This window comes from Tupaia chinensis, unplaced genomic scaffold (genome assembly GCF_000334495.1).
Source record: "Tupaia chinensis unplaced genomic scaffold, TupChi_1.0 Scaffold143878_1, whole genome shotgun sequence".
Lineage (NCBI taxonomy): Eukaryota > Metazoa > Chordata > Mammalia > Scandentia > Tupaiidae > Tupaia > Tupaia belangeri.
In genome coordinates this window covers 561775-580161 of record NW_006203729.1, presented here as the reverse complement: position 1 = coordinate 580161, position 18387 = coordinate 561775, and the positions used below count along the sequence as shown (strand labels likewise).

The following is an 18387-nucleotide window of genomic DNA, read 5'->3' as shown; positions in this document are numbered from 1 at the left end:
TTCAAGCCGTGGACCTGGTGACTTGCTTTCTCCCCCTCTCTCTCCTCTCTGCTCAAACAGGAAAATAATACTAATAAATAAAATAATTCTTTTTTAAAAAGATGTAATTATTTTATTGTCATTTATTTATTTATTTATTTGAAGTTGACTAGAGAGAGACAGAAGTGAGAAAGTAAGCTGCCAGATTCGGGACTCAAACCTCAGTCAGCCAGGTGGGAGTCCAGCCACCTTAACCACACCACCTGCTGTCCCCAATAAAATAATTGTTTAAAAACATACAGTGTATGATGACTAAACAGGATATTTCATCATAACAATCTAAAAATTAATTCTACTAACAAAGGAAAGTCTAGATGGAATTCATATGGGTTCAGAAGAACCATTTAATAAAATCCAACAGCTATTCACATAGACTTTTTGTTTTGTTTTGTTTCTGGAGAGTTTTTTGCTATAGGGTGTGTGCAGCTCGCCAGAAAGACAGCGATAGAGACAGAACACAAGAAATCACACCCCCCAGGGGGAGGGGGGGATGGCCACTCCACAATCCCTTCTCCATTCTCCTCTTGGGATCTTGGGCGTGCGTACGTACACACACACACACACACACACACACACACACACTTGGCTTGAGTTCAAGCCACCAGGTCTGGGACCCAAACCGCAGTCGACTACATGGGAGTCCAGCAACATAGCCATTATGCTAACTGCTGAGCTCCCTATTCAAATAGACTCTTAGAGAAAACTGGAGAAGGTAACTTCCATAACCTGATAAAGAACATCTGCCAAAAATCCATAGCATGGGCCAGCCAGGTGGTATGGTGATTGAGGCAGGTAGACCCCACATGACCAACTGTATGGGTCAAATCCCAGACCTGGTGGCTTGAAAAACACGTGTGCGTGCATACCCACAGTCCCAAAAGGAGAATGGAGAAGACTGCAGCATGGCTATCCCTCCTTGGGGGTAATTTCTCACTTTCCCTCTCTCTCCAGCAAGTGCACACACCCTACTGAAAAACAAACAAAACAAAAACTTAAAAAAACAACTATTACTGAAACAATTGGTTTTCTAGCCCAATGGAGGTATGGGTGGGCATAGAATGTTTTAATTCTTTCCTAACACCACATATTGTGAAAAATCTTAGAAGAAAAATAGAAAATATTAAGACACAAAATATGAAGGGCAAGACTGTTTGATTACATTGAAATTACAGCCTAAGACAAAAACATACCATTAAGTCTGAGCCACTGAAGGAGGCATGGTGACCACCTATAACATGCTGTCCAGATGGGATCCTGGAAGAGAAAGGTCGTGGGGGCCCAGGCACAGTAGCAGATCAGCGCAGAGTGGATGGTCATCATGCAACTTTGTATTTCTTAGTGCTTTTTATTTCAATTCTTTTGGCATATCTAAATGGCACAAAACGAATATACACATACAAAATTCAAAACAACTTCCAAAAATGGTTTTATTATTGGCCAGTCAGTGACATCTTTATTTTGAACATGTGAATTCTCAAATGTCTAAAGTGCATTCTTGCAGCTAATAAATAGCAGCATTTATTTATAAAAACTTGAGAAATACTCAGACCAGAACTTGCAAAGTCACAATAAAAAGTGAAGTGTGATCTAAATAGTCTTCCTTAATCACCCAAGACAAAAACACTTGCATCCATGAGTTTATAAGTATATAAGAAACATACAAAAAACAGCATTATAAAAAAAGTTCATACAGCAAAAGAGAAAAAAAGGGCATTCCTCTGCTATTATTAAATACGACAAGGCATAGAATACAAGTTTGCGGAATCCAAATGTCTTTGGAACGTAGGGGAAGCTTTGATCCAGGCAGTGCATGGCGCAGCTGAGGGAGAGTCAGAAGACCACTTCTGGCATGGTTTATGAGTTCAGCACAGCTGAGAATGTTCTTCTGCTACTGGGACTGTGGGTTCATGGCTTTTTGCGTCTAAAACAAAATAGTATTGCAGTTTGCAATTAGTGACATATTCATAGCACTTGAGTCTTTAGAAGGGCTTTAAGAATTGCTGTTTTGCCATGGGAAAATTCAGGTCCTTGTGAGAAAGCTATTGTAGAACATGCCTATCTAGTACTAAACTTAGAAAACACCACTTCCCACCTTGATCCTGTTGAAATGATTTTCCAAACTATCTAAGGAACACAACTGCCAAAAATGTTGTGTGTGTGTGTGGGGGGGGCAGACAATACAGGAGAAGGTTGCTGGTTTGAGTCCCGGGACTTCCCAAGGTATGCCAGACATGTATGTGCCCATAACGCAGAGCTGGCCGAGGCTGGGGGGTGGGGTGGGTATTGTGGCTTCAGTATGCTGTCAGGTGCATGTCAGGTTTATCACTCATGGGATAAACTTTTTTTAAAGAAATGTTATATAGGTAGATATTTATACCAAAAGGGCTTCATGAAAACATGGAGAAAGAATGGGTCAGACTCCTGAGTATGGGTTGAACTCCCTGCCATAAATTCCACCGCTCAGTTTGCTATAGCAAGACCAAGAAGCAAGTCAGAAAGGGAATTACACAAAGGTGCTCTCGGTTCAGCCTCAGAAAGCGTGGTGAGCACTGGAAGAATATGAACAAGAGGAACGAAGCCCTGTCACTCCTGTCCTCGCAGCTCTGACCACTGGTACCCAGCCCTCCAAGGTTCTGGCACTGCGCTGCCTACTGCCGCCCGCCAGAGGGCCCAGAGTGCCAGAGGGGAAGGGAGGACCATATATTTGTTCCTAAAGATGGGGGGGGTGGTTGGCAGAGAGTGATGGTGCAAGTACTAGAGGAGGAAGGCACCCGCGGCAGGGCCCCAGTTAGTCAGTGCTCACTTGGGCTGTGCGTGATGCTGATATCCGGGCCCCAGCTGAGAAGACTCCTGAGTATGGGTTGAACTCCCTGCCATAAATTCCACCGCTCAGTTTGCTATAGCAAGACCAAGAAGCAAGTCAGAAAGGGAATTACACAAAGGTGCTCTCGGTTCAGCCTCAGAAAGCGTGGTGAGCACTGGAAGAATATGAACAAGAGGAACGAAGCCCTGTCACTCCTGTCCTCGCAGCTCTGACCACTGGTACCCAGCCCTCCAAGGTTCTGGCACTGCGCTGCCTACTGCCGCCCGCCAGAGGGCCCAGAGTGCCAGAGGGGAAGGGAGGACCATATATTTGTTCCTAAAGATGGGGGGGGTGGTTGGCAGAGAGTGATGGTGCAAGTACTAGAGGAGGAAGGCACCCGCGGCAGGGCCCCAGTTAGTCAGTGCTCACTTGGGCTGTGCGTGATGCTGATATCCGGGCCCCAGCTGAGATCCTGCTCGCATCTCCACAGCCACAGAACACTGAGGGAAGGCAGAAGAGGGAGAGATCAGCCCGAGACAGCCTATATGAAACACAGTTCTGTTCAGATAGGTCCTAGCCCGGTGAGAGCCAGCACTGCCTTCTGGTTGGCCAAGACTCCTATGTTCCAATAGCTGTCAGGTCCTCGCAAGTTACCTCTGGCTTGGCCACACAGGTTGTGAGTCAGGAGGGCCTTTAGATGCCATCCAGGTCTCTTCCCTCGTTTGGGGTATGGGAGAGTTCTTGACATGTTAGTGTCCAGGGCCGGAGCTGGGCATCCTGGCAGCCCCACCGCCCCACCTTCCCATGTTCTTTCCGTATCACACCTCCTCCAGTTTGATGTGTGATATTCTGACTTGATTTTTGAGCCCTATCCCTCCCTGCACTGAAAATACAGCCTTTTGAAACGAAGGCTCCAGTAAGAGCGGGCCTGAAGAAACAAATACTTGTGCAGGCTGGCTAGGAGCAGACCAACCAGCTCGCCTGCGAGGTCAGCTCGGGCTACAGCACCCTCAAGGGGCCTGTACTACAGAAGTGGGGTCTAAAACATGGCTGACCATTTTCTCTTCTTTTAAATTCTGCCAAGCGGACACGTACTAAAGAGAGGGGGGGAATGAGAAAACACCCCCCACGGGGGATGGTCACACTGCAATTCTCCCTTTCTCCCCCACCTCATGATTCTAGGCACCAACACACACGTGCCTGGCATGCTTCCCAAGCCATGCCCGGGTCGCCCATAGGGGACCCAGCCAGTCTAACTACCACACTACAGGCTGGCCCAGCAGGCCAGATTTTTACGAAGCAGGAAAGTATTAATCTGTCCCTACCCTTGTTTCTACATCGGTCCATTCAGACTCTGCGCCATCTGGCTGGGCAGGTGCTACAGTGGAAGATCTTCGTTTTCGACTGCAAAGGGGGAAAACACGGCAATGGTTATCGTGGTATCTGAAATCAGGAACGATGTTAGAAATGGGGATGTGCCCTCTCTGCCCCTTTAGAGAATGAGTGACAGATTCCCTGGCGGCCTGTCCCTTGAGTACAAGCAGCTCAGGGAACGACAGCCTCTTAAAGTGACACTGTCAATGATCACTCACCCATTTGGCGACTCTTGTTTTAAAGTCTCAATATCAGTAAACTGAACAGATTGTCCACCGCCCCTTGTTTTATAAACATCACCCTAAAGCCAAGAGAAAAGGCCACAGTTATACTTCAGCATATCCAAATGATAAACACACACAAAACAAAAACTTAAAAAAACAACTATTACTGAAACAATTGGTTTTCTAGCCCAATGGAGGTATGGGTGGGCATAGAATGTTTTAATTCTTTCCTAACACCACATATTGTGAAAAATCTTAGAAGAAAAATAGAAAATATTAAGACACAAAATATGAAGGGCAAGACTGTTTGATTACATTGAAATTACAGCCTAAGACAAAAACATACCATTAAGTCTGAGCCACTGAAGGAGGCATGGTGACCACCTATAACATGCTGTCCAGATGGGATCCTGGAAGAGAAAGGTCGTGGGGGCCCAGGCACAGTAGCAGATCAGCGCAGAGTGGATGGTCATCATGCAACTTTGTATTTCTTAGTGCTTTTTATTTCAATTCTTTTGGCATATCTAAATGGCACAAAACGAATATACACATACAAAATTCAAAACAACTTCCAAAAATGGTTTTATTATTGGCCAGTCAGTGACATCTTTATTTTGAACATGTGAATTCTCAAATGTCTAAAGTGCATTCTTGCAGCTAATAAATAGCAGCATTTATTTATAAAAACTTGAGAAATACTCAGACCAGAACTTGCAAAGTCACAATAAAAAGTGAAGTGTGATCTAAATAGTCTTCCTTAATCACCCAAGACAAAAACACTTGCATCCATGAGTTTATAAGTATATAAGAAACATACAAAAAACAGCATTATAAAAAAAGTTCATACAGCAAAAGAGAAAAAAAGGGCATTCCTCTGCTATTATTAAATACGACAAGGCATAGAATACAAGTTTGCGGAATCCAAATGTCTTTGGAACGTAGGGGAAGCTTTGATCCAGGCAGTGCATGGCGCAGCTGAGGGAGAGTCAGAAGACCACTTCTGGCATGGTTTATGAGTTCAGCACAGCTGAGAATGTTCTTCTGCTACTGGGACTGTGGGTTCATGGCTTTTTGCGTCTAAAACAAAATAGTATTGCAGTTTGCAATTAGTGACATATTCATAGCACTTGAGTCTTTAGAAGGGCTTTAAGAATTGCTGTTTTGCCATGGGAAAATTCAGGTCCTTGTGAGAAAGCTATTGTAGAACATGCCTATCTAGTACTAAACTTAGAAAACACCACTTCCCACCTTGATCCTGTTGAAATGATTTTCCAAACTATCTAAGGAACACAACTGCCAAAAATGTTGTGTGTGTGTGTGGGGGGGGCAGACAATACAGGAGAAGGTTGCTGGTTTGAGTCCCGGGACTTCCCAAGGTATGCCAGACATGTATGTGCCCATAACGCAGAGCTGGCCGAGGCTGGGGGGTGGGGTGGGTATTGTGGCTTCAGTATGCTGTCAGGTGCATGTCAGGTTTATCACTCATGGGATAAACTTTTTTTAAAGAAATGTTATATAGGTAGATATTTATACCAAAAGGGCTTCATGAAAACATGGAGAAAGAATGGGTCAGACTCCTGAGTATGGGTTGAACTCCCTGCCATAAATTCCACCGCTCAGTTTGCTATAGCAAGACCAAGAAGCAAGTCAGAAAGGGAATTACACAAAGGTGCTCTCGGTTCAGCCTCAGAAAGCGTGGTGAGCACTGGAAGAATATGAACAAGAGGAACGAAGCCCTGTCACTCCTGTCCTCGCAGCTCTGACCACTGGTACCCAGCCCTCCAAGGTTCTGGCACTGCGCTGCCTACTGCCGCCCGCCAGAGGGCCCAGAGTGCCAGAGGGGAAGGGAGGACCATATATTTGTTCCTAAAGATGGGGGGGGTGGTTGGCAGAGAGTGATGGTGCAAGTACTAGAGGAGGAAGGCACCCGCGGCAGGGCCCCAGTTAGTCAGTGCTCACTTGGGCTGTGCGTGATGCTGATATCCGGGCCCCAGCTGAGATCCTGCTCGCATCTCCACAGCCACAGAACACTGAGGGAAGGCAGAAGAGGGAGAGATCAGCCCGAGACAGCCTATATGAAACACAGTTCTGTTCAGATAGGTCCTAGCCCGGTGAGAGCCAGCACTGCCTTCTGGTTGGCCAAGACTCCTATGTTCCAATAGCTGTCAGGTCCTCGCAAGTTACCTCTGGCTTGGCCACACAGGTTGTGAGTCAGGAGGGCCTTTAGATGCCATCCAGGTCTCTTCCCTCGTTTGGGGTATGGGAGAGTTCTTGACATGTTAGTGTCCAGGGCCGGAGCTGGGCATCCTGGCAGCCCCACCGCCCCACCTTCCCATGTTCTTTCCGTATCACACCTCCTCCAGTTTGATGTGTGATATTCTGACTTGATTTTTGAGCCCTATCCCTCCCTGCACTGAAAATACAGCCTTTTGAAACGAAGGCTCCAGTAAGAGCGGGCCTGAAGAAACAAATACTTGTGCAGGCTGGCTAGGAGCAGACCAACCAGCTCGCCTGCGAGGTCAGCTCGGGCTACAGCACCCTCAAGGGGCCTGTACTACAGAAGTGGGGTCTAAAACATGGCTGACCATTTTCTCTTCTTTTAAATTCTGCCAAGCGGACACGTACTAAAGAGAGGGGGGGAATGAGAAAACACCCCCCACGGGGGATGGTCACACTGCAATTCTCCCTTTCTCCCCCACCTCATGATTCTAGGCACCAACACACACGTGCCTGGCATGCTTCCCAAGCCACTGGACCTAGGACTCAAATTGCACTGTCAGCCATATGGGATCCAGCCAGTCTAACTACCACACTACAGGCTGGCCCAGCAGGCCAGATTTTTACGAAGCAGGAAAGTATTAATCTGTCCCTACCCTTGTTTCTACATCGGTCCATTCAGACTCTGCGCCATCTGGCTGGGCAGGTGCTACAGTGGAAGATCTTCGTTTTCGACTGCAAAGGGGGAAAACACGGCAATGGTTATCGTGGTATCTGAAATCAGGAACGATGTTAGAAATGGGGATGTGCCCTCTCTGCCCCTTTAGAGAATGAGTGACAGATTCCCTGGCGGCCTGTCCCTTGAGTACAAGCAGCTCAGGGAACGACAGCCTCTTAAAGTGACACTGTCAATGATCACTCACCCATTTGGCGACTCTTGTTTTAAAGTCTCAATATCAGTAAACTGAACAGATTGTCCACCGCCCCTTGTTTTATAAACATCACCCTAAAGCCAAGAGAAAAGGCCACAGTTATACTTCAGCATATCCAAATGATAAACACACATGCATCATATTTTAAATTGATCTCAAAATTCTGCTGTTTTATGGAAACTCCCACCCACAAAACCATACTACCGAGGTATGCAGACAGCTGTGTACCTGCGTCATCTCCCACTAAACAAAAGCCCAACAACATATCATCAGTAACATTCATGACTGAGAAAATCCCTTCTTGTTCCACCTATAACTTAAAAACTAAACTGCCACTGAAGATCAGGAAATTGACCAGAAACGGCTGCATGTTGTTAAGGCTTTGTCCGTTCTTATCTTGCCCTGTCATTTTCAAGTGACATTACCATATTTTGTTTAATTATGATAAGAACTATCCTTTAAACTGAATTTGGAATGGAAAGTATCTGTTTTCAGTCCCACCTTTTATTTTCTTGATTATTCATTGACAATGATCAAAGGAAAATTCTAGACAAACAAGTCTCTTCTTTCTGTGAAGGGGCTTAGGTAGCGAGCTCAACAATGAGTAATCGTGATAAGTCAAAATATTTTTTAAGTTGTTTTTTTTTTTTTTTTTTTTTTTGCCATAGGGAGCATGTGCGCACCAGAGGAGAGAGACAGAGACAGTGAGAGGGAAAGTGAGAAATCACTCCCCTGCAGGGATGGCCACAGTGCAATCCCTTCTCCATTCTCTTCCTGGGGTTCTGGGCATGTATGCACAAGCACCTGGCATGATTTTCAAGCTGCCTGGTCCGGGACTTGAACTATGGTCGGCCATGTGGGAGTCCAGCACCTTAACCACTATGCCACCTGCTGGCCCCAATAGGTCAATTTAGTGTAGGCTTTTTATCTGGAACTTACAGAGAGCAAAATCAGGGGTTCTTTGTTTCAGTTTACTTTATAAGTAGGAGTTAAAACTAACTTGTACAGCAATTAAAGTACATTATGATTTGGAGTTCTGAAAAACCTGAAAGCCTAAGCCTATTTAAGCAGATTTAGCCCCGTTCAGCAGATTCACAAGCTAAGTCGACTTGTCCCTTTAATTTTCTGCTAACAAAGAGGTTACATCAAATACCCGTTTATATTCCCACTGATAGCGCCTGCATGTCAAAGGAGTAGCAGGGAACATGGGTTTTTGTTAAGCTGCTTTTCAGTATGTTTTTCTTCTGTGTAAATTGGTTTTTACCTTAATTAGTTTAGTCTCAATCTCCCCATCGGAGGCTAGTTCCTGGTGGGTCAGCATGTACTTCTCACACTTAGCTAGCGCCTTTTCATTGGGCACAGACACTGTGATGGCATGAGGGACATGTGGCTGCATGACTGTCTCGGTCTGCACGTTAGAGGCAGGCTTATGGGCTACCCATCTGTCTCCCGCAGAGCGCGACCGTCTGTGTCGGAGACGAATTGGTGGTGCGTTCTGATCAGGTTGAAAGAGGAAGCGAGAAACAAGCATAACCCAGAATTAATGTGAACGTACTGTTAGAAGTGCAGCAGGCTTGGCTATGGCAGTTGAGGACAGTATCAAAACAACCTTTTCAAAAGCTCACTGTGTTATCATTCAAACGATTTCAACACTCACTTCATATTTAAACACAAAACCAACAGACATCTGTAAACAGCAGCTGGTATATGCTACCTGGGGCTTCCCTCTCCACAGGGCATGGAGGGGAAGACACTGCAGTGCTGCTGGTCCTCCTTGCATGGCATAGGTGGTGGCTCAGGACAAACCGTTCATTTCCCGTGCTCAACCAAAACGGAACCTTGGCCCGCTATTGCTAAGGCGATCTACTGTGTCATCAGGAAATTCCTGAGGCATTTTTGCATAGAACAATACAGAAATATATGTCATGACTTTCTCAACCACCTAATAGTAGGTCCACAACTCTAGGGAAAGCTCCCATGCGCTCAATTGAAGTCTTAAACATGTCCTAGCCCCCAAAACATAAGGGAAAGCACTTCTTACAGAGATCAAAACAACAACAAAAGCCGAAGCAGTTATATTCTAGGAAAATATCAAAGAACATAAGAACCTTGTATCAAAAAAGCTGAATACTTGCAGTAAAAATGTTAAATCTTAGGGCCAAACTTTATGAAAAGTTCAAATACAAATAATGGCTAAAATACACCAACTATAATTTTTCCCCCAAATCTTATCATAAAAAAATTCATGAATCAAGTAAAAAATATGGTATCCAGTAGTCTCTATTCATTAAAAATACTAGTGGTTTCTAGTCAAATGTCATATAAATCTGGGAAAATTAAATTAAAGCATTCAGCCAAAGGAAAAAAATATTTTACACACATGACAGTTAATAGTTAGAAGCAATGAGTTATCTTCAGAATTATGTGACCATCTCCTATTTGTAAAACTGAAAGCAAATGGAGGCCGGCAGGTGGCATCGTGGTTATGAGCTCTAGACTCCCACATGGCCAACCGGGGGTTCAAGTTCCAGACCTGGTGGCTTGCTTTCTCACTTTCTCTCTCTTTTTTTTTTTCTCTCTCTCTCTCTGTCAATCTCTGGTCAAATTAAAATAAGTAAGTAAGTAAATAAATAAATAAATAAAGTGACATAATTCTTTAAGAAAAAAAAAAGGAACGCAAGTCCGTGACAAGCCAAAACGTTCCAAGCTGGCAAGTATGAAGGACCCAATCTGAAAACAGAATCACTATCCCTGAACAGTTATGAGGAACCAACAAAGCACTGGTGACAGCTCAATCATTATTATACTGTCACACATGATCACTATAGTTTGTTTTTGCCACCAAAGCTTCCGAGCCTCAAAGTGGCAGGAAACTTTCCATTCTTATATTGGCTTAATGTTCAACAAGAAAGTCTGGCTCTTATGATGTATTTAGCAAAAGCACAAGCTTTCTTGAACACATTTAGCAATAGCAACACCCTGAAATAAGCTTTGGAAAGACAGTCTGTACAATCTGCTAGCATTTGTGAAACATTAGCTTTTCTTCTCCTTGAAGTATAAATTCAGTCCACCTGACAATTTCAAATCAACGGAGCTAAAAACAGATACTGATCTTATAGTAACTTTCCTGCTGCACTTCTAAAGCAATTTTCATTTCGAGCGAGAAGTTAAAGGATCTCTAGTAAATCCTCTTAAATATCTCATAGCCAAATTAGAAATTACGTATCTGTTGATCAGTTATAAGCAGGCTTCAGTCTGTAAATTTTCATGAAATAAGGGGATTGACTAGAGTTGGATCAGAAAGACCATTCACCATAATTTGCTTCATAAAAAGGTTTAAGGCAAAAATCTACAAAGTAAGGAATTCAAGAGACTTGAGAATCAGCTATTGCTTTGTTAAATACCTTGAAATTCATCACCATTCCTTATTAATCAGGAGTGCAGGCCACCTAAATGAACGTTCATCTACACCCGAAATTATACGAGAAAATCTAGAGCAAACATTCACTAAGATTAATTTGTTTAGAAGAAATTACAAAAGAGCAATGTTAAGATTTTACTACATATAAAATTTACAGTATTAACTCCATCCATGTATGCAAATTCAAAAGAAACTACATTCATCTTTAAGAAAACACAAAAATGAATTTATTTCAACCCTGCCAAATGAGGTGAAGCCCTTTGCTAATTGAGATGAAGGTCTCAAGATTGAAGCAATGTATCAGACATGCAAATTTTAGTAGTTTCAAAAGAACTGGCCTGGACCCTTCAATAGGAAGACTGGATAATCACATTACGTAGGAAGGGGTGGCTATTTTATGTTAAGAGATTAACAGACGTAATTATCACCTATAATGCATTCAAACTGGTAGGATTGCGAATTGAAAAGCCACTATTGGGACAACTGGGGAATTTAGAGGATATTTACTCAATGTTAACTTTCTTTATTTTTTCCCCTTGAGGTTTTTGCCCTAGGTGAGGAGCATGCTCAGACACAGTGAGAGGGAAAGTGAGAAATCATGGAGGTGAAGATAGGGGGTAGATGGCCACACAGCAATCGCTTCTCTTCCACTCTCCTGGGATCTTGGGCACACACGCCGAAGTGGCCAACAGATCCGGGACTTGAACTATGGTCGACCATGTGGGAGTCCAGTGACATAACTGCTACACCTTCTGCTGGCCCCAGTGTCAACTTTCTTAGTGGTCATAAAGATTGTGATTATGTAGGACAGCGTTCTTATTCTTAGGGATGAAACGCGAGAGTCTGTGGCTTACTTTCAAATGGTTCAAGGGAAAAAAAGCTTACAAATCCATATAAAGTAATAACTGGTGAACTGAAGCGGGGTGAAAAGACATTTACTGCGCCATTCTTTCCGTTTTTATTTGGGATCGGAAATTTTTCAAAATTAAAGTATGGGAAAATTTTAAAAATTAGAGTTCAAAAGCAGAAAAATACAATCTAATTTGGAGAAGGGAAACCAAAAGAAAAAAATGGAACGTGTCCTCCCAGACACTCATGCTTTCTGATTCTGCGTGACGCGCACAAGCCTATACAGCTGTAAAGGGATGTGCACACTGGCCTGTATGCACTGAGCACGCAGGCACTCTTTGTTTATTCATATTTAGTGTTTTCATATGACAAGCTGGGCCTCCGTTTCAGGGTGACTCAATCTCTCGATTAACAGAAGAATTCGGCCTGGTTTGTATCGGAGCCCACCACCCAGAACCAGGTTACAGGAAACACGATAAACGCTTATTGCTACGATACTTTAAACCAGTGCTGGCACTAACCCTGCTGCAACGATCCTCTTCCATTTCTAGCTCATTCCTGAACGTGGGAACCACCTCCCTGCCTTCAGTCCAGTACATCCCTCGCCTTCTGCCTGACACGACACAAGTTTTACTTTGTCCTGGCTCCTGCTGCCTACGCCTCGCAAGAGATGTGACATTGAGAGGTGTGTTGTACGAAGGCATTTTCTGCTCCCATTCCGAAACACAGGAAGCTACAGAAATGCTGCTGCAAGAGTTAGAGCGCCTGTGTGCTTGAGGCTGGCTCATGAGTTGCTGGCCGTTGGGGATCTGAGCAATAGAGTTACTAGAAAGCTAGAAAAATTGGAGAGAATTAATGAGCGAGACTGAACAACAGAGAAACGCATTCATTTTCTATCATTTTAGCAATGAAGACCGAATGTCACAAGTAATTGTACTAAATTACTAAATTTGTTGTACTAAATTTGTGTTTATACTGGATATTAAAATATTTTTATCAGTTTCAAAATCCAGTTAATAATATGAAAAAAGAAACAGATCATCACAGAAGTAGTCATACAGTCGGCAAATGCTCTCTGGCACTAAACCGCTGCACAGCTACCCACGACTTACAGGCACCGGCGATGGAGAGACGGATCTCTGAGGGGCCTTTGCTCGGTCCCGCTCCCGGGAGGGTCGCTCTGGCTTGTCAGTTTTGGGTTCAGTGACAATAGCCTTTAGCTGTTTCAGTTTTTCATCTTTGACCCAGAGTTTATTCTGCATTTCGAGCTGTTTGGCTGCCACTTGACGCTCCTACAAATGATCAATTTATATAAAAATTCAGCCCCATCAAATAAATGCACTAATCACTAATCATTTTATTTCCTGAAAGCGACAGTCCTCCAATTTGTCTTGAGAGTTAACTCGCACCATCAAAATCAGAAATACTGTAATTCCAAATACTTAAACCGACCACAAGTTGAAGTCAGTCACTTCCCAGAGGGAGCACTATGAGAAGGACACTCACACACTCCTTCTTCCACTTCGTTGTTGTTTCTGTCACCATATCCTGCAACCTGGCTTCTAGTCTGCACTGGTCAGAGAACTGTCGCTGAAGTTTCTGGTTCTGAGTTTCCAGCTCCTGTTGAAGGTTGCGTTTATCTTCTTCATAGATAGCAGTTGTTTTCTCTAAAATCTCAATCTGGGAAAGTAGGTCATTATGTTTAACATTTGTTATGGAAATATTTCATGTAGCTATGAGATAATCCTCAATTTGCTTATGCAGTATATTTATGGAAAGAAAAACCACAAAGTATCTTTCTTTATATTAATATTTTACCTGAAATCCCACCTCCATTCCCCCAAATCAGAACATATTAAACAATTTCTTCAATAAAAAATAAAGCTATGACCAACTTCATGTACAAATTACTTCCCCCTAAAATAAAGCCCCCACCCCGACAATTTTAGGCTATGTCCCGGATATAGAGAACTGCTGGTGGAGCCTAGCTTCTGTCTAGAATGAGTACACTCTCCTACACTGCTGGACAGTCCTCCATAGACAGAACTTCTATCCCAGAGCTGTGATGCTCCCCAGAGAACTGTCTTTCCTTCTCCCCCAGGAAGAGATTAATCTGGAGTAGGTGCTCCTTTATAATCCAATCTGTAAATATGGATCTAACAAACATTTAGCAAGTATGTTATACCCAAGGCAGAGGCTGGCACTTTTATATCATCTCAGTTATTAATTTCTGTGAGTGTTGAAAAAAGGCATAAGCATGAATATTTCAAATAAATCACCAAAAAACTATAACCAAAGCTAAATTTTAGAAAGTCTCTGGGAAGCTCACTGGTTTAGGCCAGAGAACATTCTCTTCAATCGCTTAAATTCAACCTCATAAAATTAAAGAATACATATCAGTTATCTCTTTCCTCCCATTTATGCTTTCCCCTCACATTCCCTCTCCTGGGGTATGGGGAAGATTAGTAAGCGGTCTCAGGCCAATTCCTAGCGAGCAGCAGTGACAGGCTGATGGAGCGGAACAGCTCAGAGCCAACGCACGCGTCAGTCAGGACAAACCTTATACTCTAAAGTTTTATTCTTCTTTTCCAGTCGTTCTATTTCCGATTTCTGTCCTGAGATCATCTTTTCTTTTTCATTTAGTTTTCCTTGAATGTAGTTTTCTTTATTTGAAACAGTGTTGTCAAATTCTTGTAACAAAACTTTGAAAGTATTAGCTGAAACAAAAGCATGCAGGCCATGTTTCATTCCCATACCAAAATAAGAAAAATCAACTTTTATTTGCAGATACTAGATAAAATGGAGAAATTCAGAAAGGAAATTGGTAGGAACTCAAGAGTCTGATTCTCGAATCTACAAGAGCATTCACAGAACTGTCCTGACACCGAGAAACACTCAGCGCTTCATTACGTACTGTATCACCCTCTTCCCAGGTGATACACTCACAGGTAAGTAACTTGCTTCAGAACAGCAAACGCAAAAACAGAACAAGAACTAGACCTGGGGTCAGTGAGACCTGAGCTGAAATCCCTGGAATACTGCTACCTAACTAGGACATGGGCAAGCTGATTTTTTTTTTTTCACGAATAAATTTCAATATGGAAATTAACCATCATTTACCTCAACTTTTTTGTGAAGATTAGAATGAACTGATAATAAAACTGATAATAAAAATAGTGGGTACGGTGCACTCACTTTTCAGGTACGAGGCTGCTCTAAACTGTCCTCCAGGACTTTTGAACCTTATCTCAGTTAACCTCACACTGAGGCGGAGACCATCACACTCCCCATTTTGTAGAAAAGGAAACTAAGAAATATCCCTGTGTCCATTGTTATTGGACCTCCGGAAAAGTCAAGGCATAAAAAGAAGGGGGTGAGAGTGGGGTACACATACTCTTTCCTTCTTTTGACTTCCTTAGAATGCAAGCAAGAGCTATGGGGAAATTCCTTATTGTTGTAATTAAACAATGCCTTGGGAATTCCAGAATATAGGGACCAACTAACTCTTCCTTAAAGATGCATCCCATCCCAGAACTCAGACGGACTGTAAATTCTTCCCATTGCTGAAGTTTAAATGACTACAAGCAGTGTCATCCTTACATTGCTTGTTAAACTCCTCGACCATCATTTGTCGTAGATGGTATCGTTTCTCCAAGGCTTCAATCAGCCTTGGCAGTGTCTGCTCATCGTTGATGTCCAAAAGCTCGCACGATGGCAAAGGCGGGAAACTCTGTAAAACCACTTCCGTAACCAGCAGTTCTGTAGTGGGTAAGGAAAGGCTGTTAACGGTTACACAGGAGACAAAGAGCTTCTTTAAACAGTGTTAACACTGGGACTAGAGACCAGTCCAATTAACAGCAATTTCTTGAGTTGTCATGTATCTTACTTCCTTAAAATAAGTTATGGTATGCAAGAAATCTCATCTATATTTTAGTTCAAATTTTTCTGTGCTCAGTTTTTGAGAAAGAATGTAACTAATCCTCTTACATGAAACAGACCTTGTGTTTTCTTCATTCGTAAGAGATACTATGGGCACACGTGAAAGCAAAAGAGAGAAAGATGCGACCCTCCACATGGTCTGGCCACACTGCAGTCCCCCGTCCAGTCCTCCAGCCCATCGAACCCTGGGCACTTGCACACATGCCTGCCATGTTTTACACTGACCAGGCAGATTCCACGGCAGTCACCACGTGGGATCTGGCTTCCCTTGGGCAGGACGTTTCTGCCACACCACAGCCGATCCGGTTTTGCTTGTTTTTTTGGTTTTGTTTTGTTCTTGTTGTTGTTTGTTTGTTTTTTAAAGAGAGAGCAATCAGTGGAAAAATGAAGGAACATCAAATCATACCATCTCCAACTGGACCTCCCCGAGCCTGGTTTCTGTACCGTCTCCCAGGCGTCAAACCACATATCGCCTTGTCTACTGGTCTTGCTACTTCAACTTCTTGGGTTACTTCTGCAAATCTCATGACTTGCTAAAATGAAAACAAATGGATTTTCAAAAATAAACATAATCAAGTCCTCCTTCAGAAATTACTAAGTGAAACAATAACAGGTTGGTTGCTAGTTTATTTCTGTATCTGGTGGCTCTGCATATCAATTTATAAAATATTCTGTGTGTGTGTGTGTGTGTGTGTGTGTGTGTGTGTTTAAATTCATGACACTGGATGCATATACACAAAAGAGAGAGAGAAAAGCACTCTCCACAAGACGTGCATGCCGCAGTCCCCACCCTGTAGTCCCCCAGCCTGCCAGGGCTCTGGAAACACACACACACACACACACACACACACAGAGGCAGGGGACTTGAACAGTGATCAGCATGCGGCTTCCAATTTTGCAGTTCAGTATGCTACTGTGTAAGTCATAGAGGCTGGGCCAAAATATAATTCATCACATCTATTAGTTGTTTTCCTTACAGAAACTCAAGATGTTTTGTTTTTATTCTTCACAGACAGGGTCTTTCTGTGTTGCAATCCTCTTGCCTCGGCCTCCAGAGGAGCAGGGACTACAGGTGTGTGCCACCACGTCCAGCTTTTAGGGTGGATCGGGAGTTGAATCTGGGCCTCCAGTGTGGCCTCAGCCGCGAAGCAATGCCTTAATGACAGGTGCTGCCACAGCCGGGCCAGACACTCAACTCTACAGGCTAAGTGGGCCAGCAGGTGGTGCGGTGGTTAAGGCGCTGCGCCCCCACGGTCAACCCTGTGGTCTGAGTTCCAGACCTGGCGGCTTAAAAAACACTCCACGCACATGTGCATGTGTGCCCAAAATCCAAAGAGGAGAATGAAGAAGGGATTGTGAAGTGGCCACCCCCCTGCAAGTGAGATCTCTGTCTCTCTCTCCTCTCTCTCTCCCCTCCAGTGAGTGCATGTATCCTATGGCAAAAACCTAAAAAAGAACAAAATGAAGACTTTACAGGCTAAATAAATTACGATTACCAAGCTTTCTTCATAGTCTTCAGCCTTTGGATGCACACACACGATCATACGCACTTTTCCTTCCCCATCAAAGTAGTTCTTGAACAGATGGGTTAACTTTGAATCTCGATATGGAACCATCTGTAAAGATATTCAAATCCAAAGACCTAAGACAAGACGCACACAAATGAAACTACAGACGCAATTAAAGGTGGCTGTTGCTTACCTTGTTGGTTCCATACATTTGGTTCTCTCGCAGGACTTCCATACATGTTCTGAGTGTCATCAGTGATTGATTAATGTTGCCTGACAGAGAAACATACGCACAAGATACTTATGACAACACCATGGTAGCTAGAGTGTGTCTGTCTCCTATAAGTCTCAATGTCACATAAGTACTAGATGGAGATCTAACAGCAGACTTTCATGGCCCATGCAGGGCCCAGGCTCTCCAGCAGAATGTTTCTGGAGACATTAAACAGCCATCCTTCGGGCATTCTACCACAAGGATATTCCACCAAACGCAACACCATACTTAATGACCCTTATGGTTTCTTCCAAATCCCAAATTCTATGGAGTATATTAGATGCAAATGTTTAAAAGCCTCATATTAAAATGCTTTTTCTAAAAGCATGACCACTTCAGGCCACAAACAGCTCCATTGAGACTGAAGGACGACTCAGAAGGGATCCTGCTGTCTCTAACAGTCAAGTACGTTAGAAACCAGCTAACTCTGTCCCCTCTTCATCGACACAAGGACTTCTTAGGTGACATATCTGCTACTTCCGACTCCTTCTGTTTGGATTTCTGAGCCTAGGTAAGTCCAACAGACCGATCAAGTCTCCAGGTGTGCAGATCACTCAGTCGGGCCCCAAAGAGCAGAAGGCCGTGTCCACACTTTGCACTTTGATTAAGGTCAGCCAGTTCTACCTTGCTTTCGTCCCTGGCCTTGCAAGGATACACAGGATCCTGAGATATACCTCCCAAAACACGGAACTCCCCGTGCCACTGCACTATGCCACAGTCTTGACGTCCTGTCCTTGACCCTACCTCCTTTCTTTCCCACTGCTCGCAGGACCAGACTTCGCTGCATCTCAGACCTCTCCGAAATGC

The 18387-nt window shown here is 43.6% G+C and overlaps 1 protein-coding gene and 1 long non-coding RNA gene across 2 annotated transcripts in view; both read right to left on the bottom strand.

Annotated features, from left to right (window-relative positions):
* Positions 1-1376: 1376 nt before the first annotated feature.
* LOC102472970 (uncharacterized) lies at positions 1377-4526 on the bottom strand. The gene is made up of 4 exons (XR_003547327.1): positions 4435-4526; positions 4168-4246; positions 3272-3342; positions 1377-1960 (listed from the first exon to the last, which is right to left on the bottom strand). It is a non-coding gene; the product is annotated as an uncharacterized LOC102472970 (long non-coding RNA).
* Positions 4527-4996: 470 nt separating this feature from the next.
* KIF23 (kinesin family member 23) overlaps positions 4997-18387 on the bottom strand; it is a 32581-nt gene continuing 19190 nt past the window's right edge. Inside the window, exons 11-23 of the mRNA XM_027767045.1 lie at positions 17500-17579; positions 17295-17414; positions 16205-16331; positions 15460-15618; positions 14419-14576; positions 13366-13539; positions 12972-13151; positions 12381-12692; positions 8854-9084; positions 7581-7663; positions 7314-7392; positions 6400-6470; positions 4997-5517 (exon numbers count right to left, since the gene is read on the bottom strand). Of these exons, the coding sequence (XP_027622846.1) occupies positions 5502-5517; positions 6400-6470; positions 7314-7392; positions 7581-7663; positions 8854-9084; positions 12381-12692; positions 12972-13151; positions 13366-13539; positions 14419-14576; positions 15460-15618; positions 16205-16331; positions 17295-17414; positions 17500-17579 (1790 nt within the window). The 3' untranslated portion in view covers positions 4997-5501. The remainder of the gene's footprint in view (positions 5518-6399; positions 6471-7313; positions 7393-7580; positions 7664-8853; positions 9085-12380; positions 12693-12971; positions 13152-13365; positions 13540-14418; positions 14577-15459; positions 15619-16204; positions 16332-17294; positions 17415-17499; positions 17580-18387) is intronic.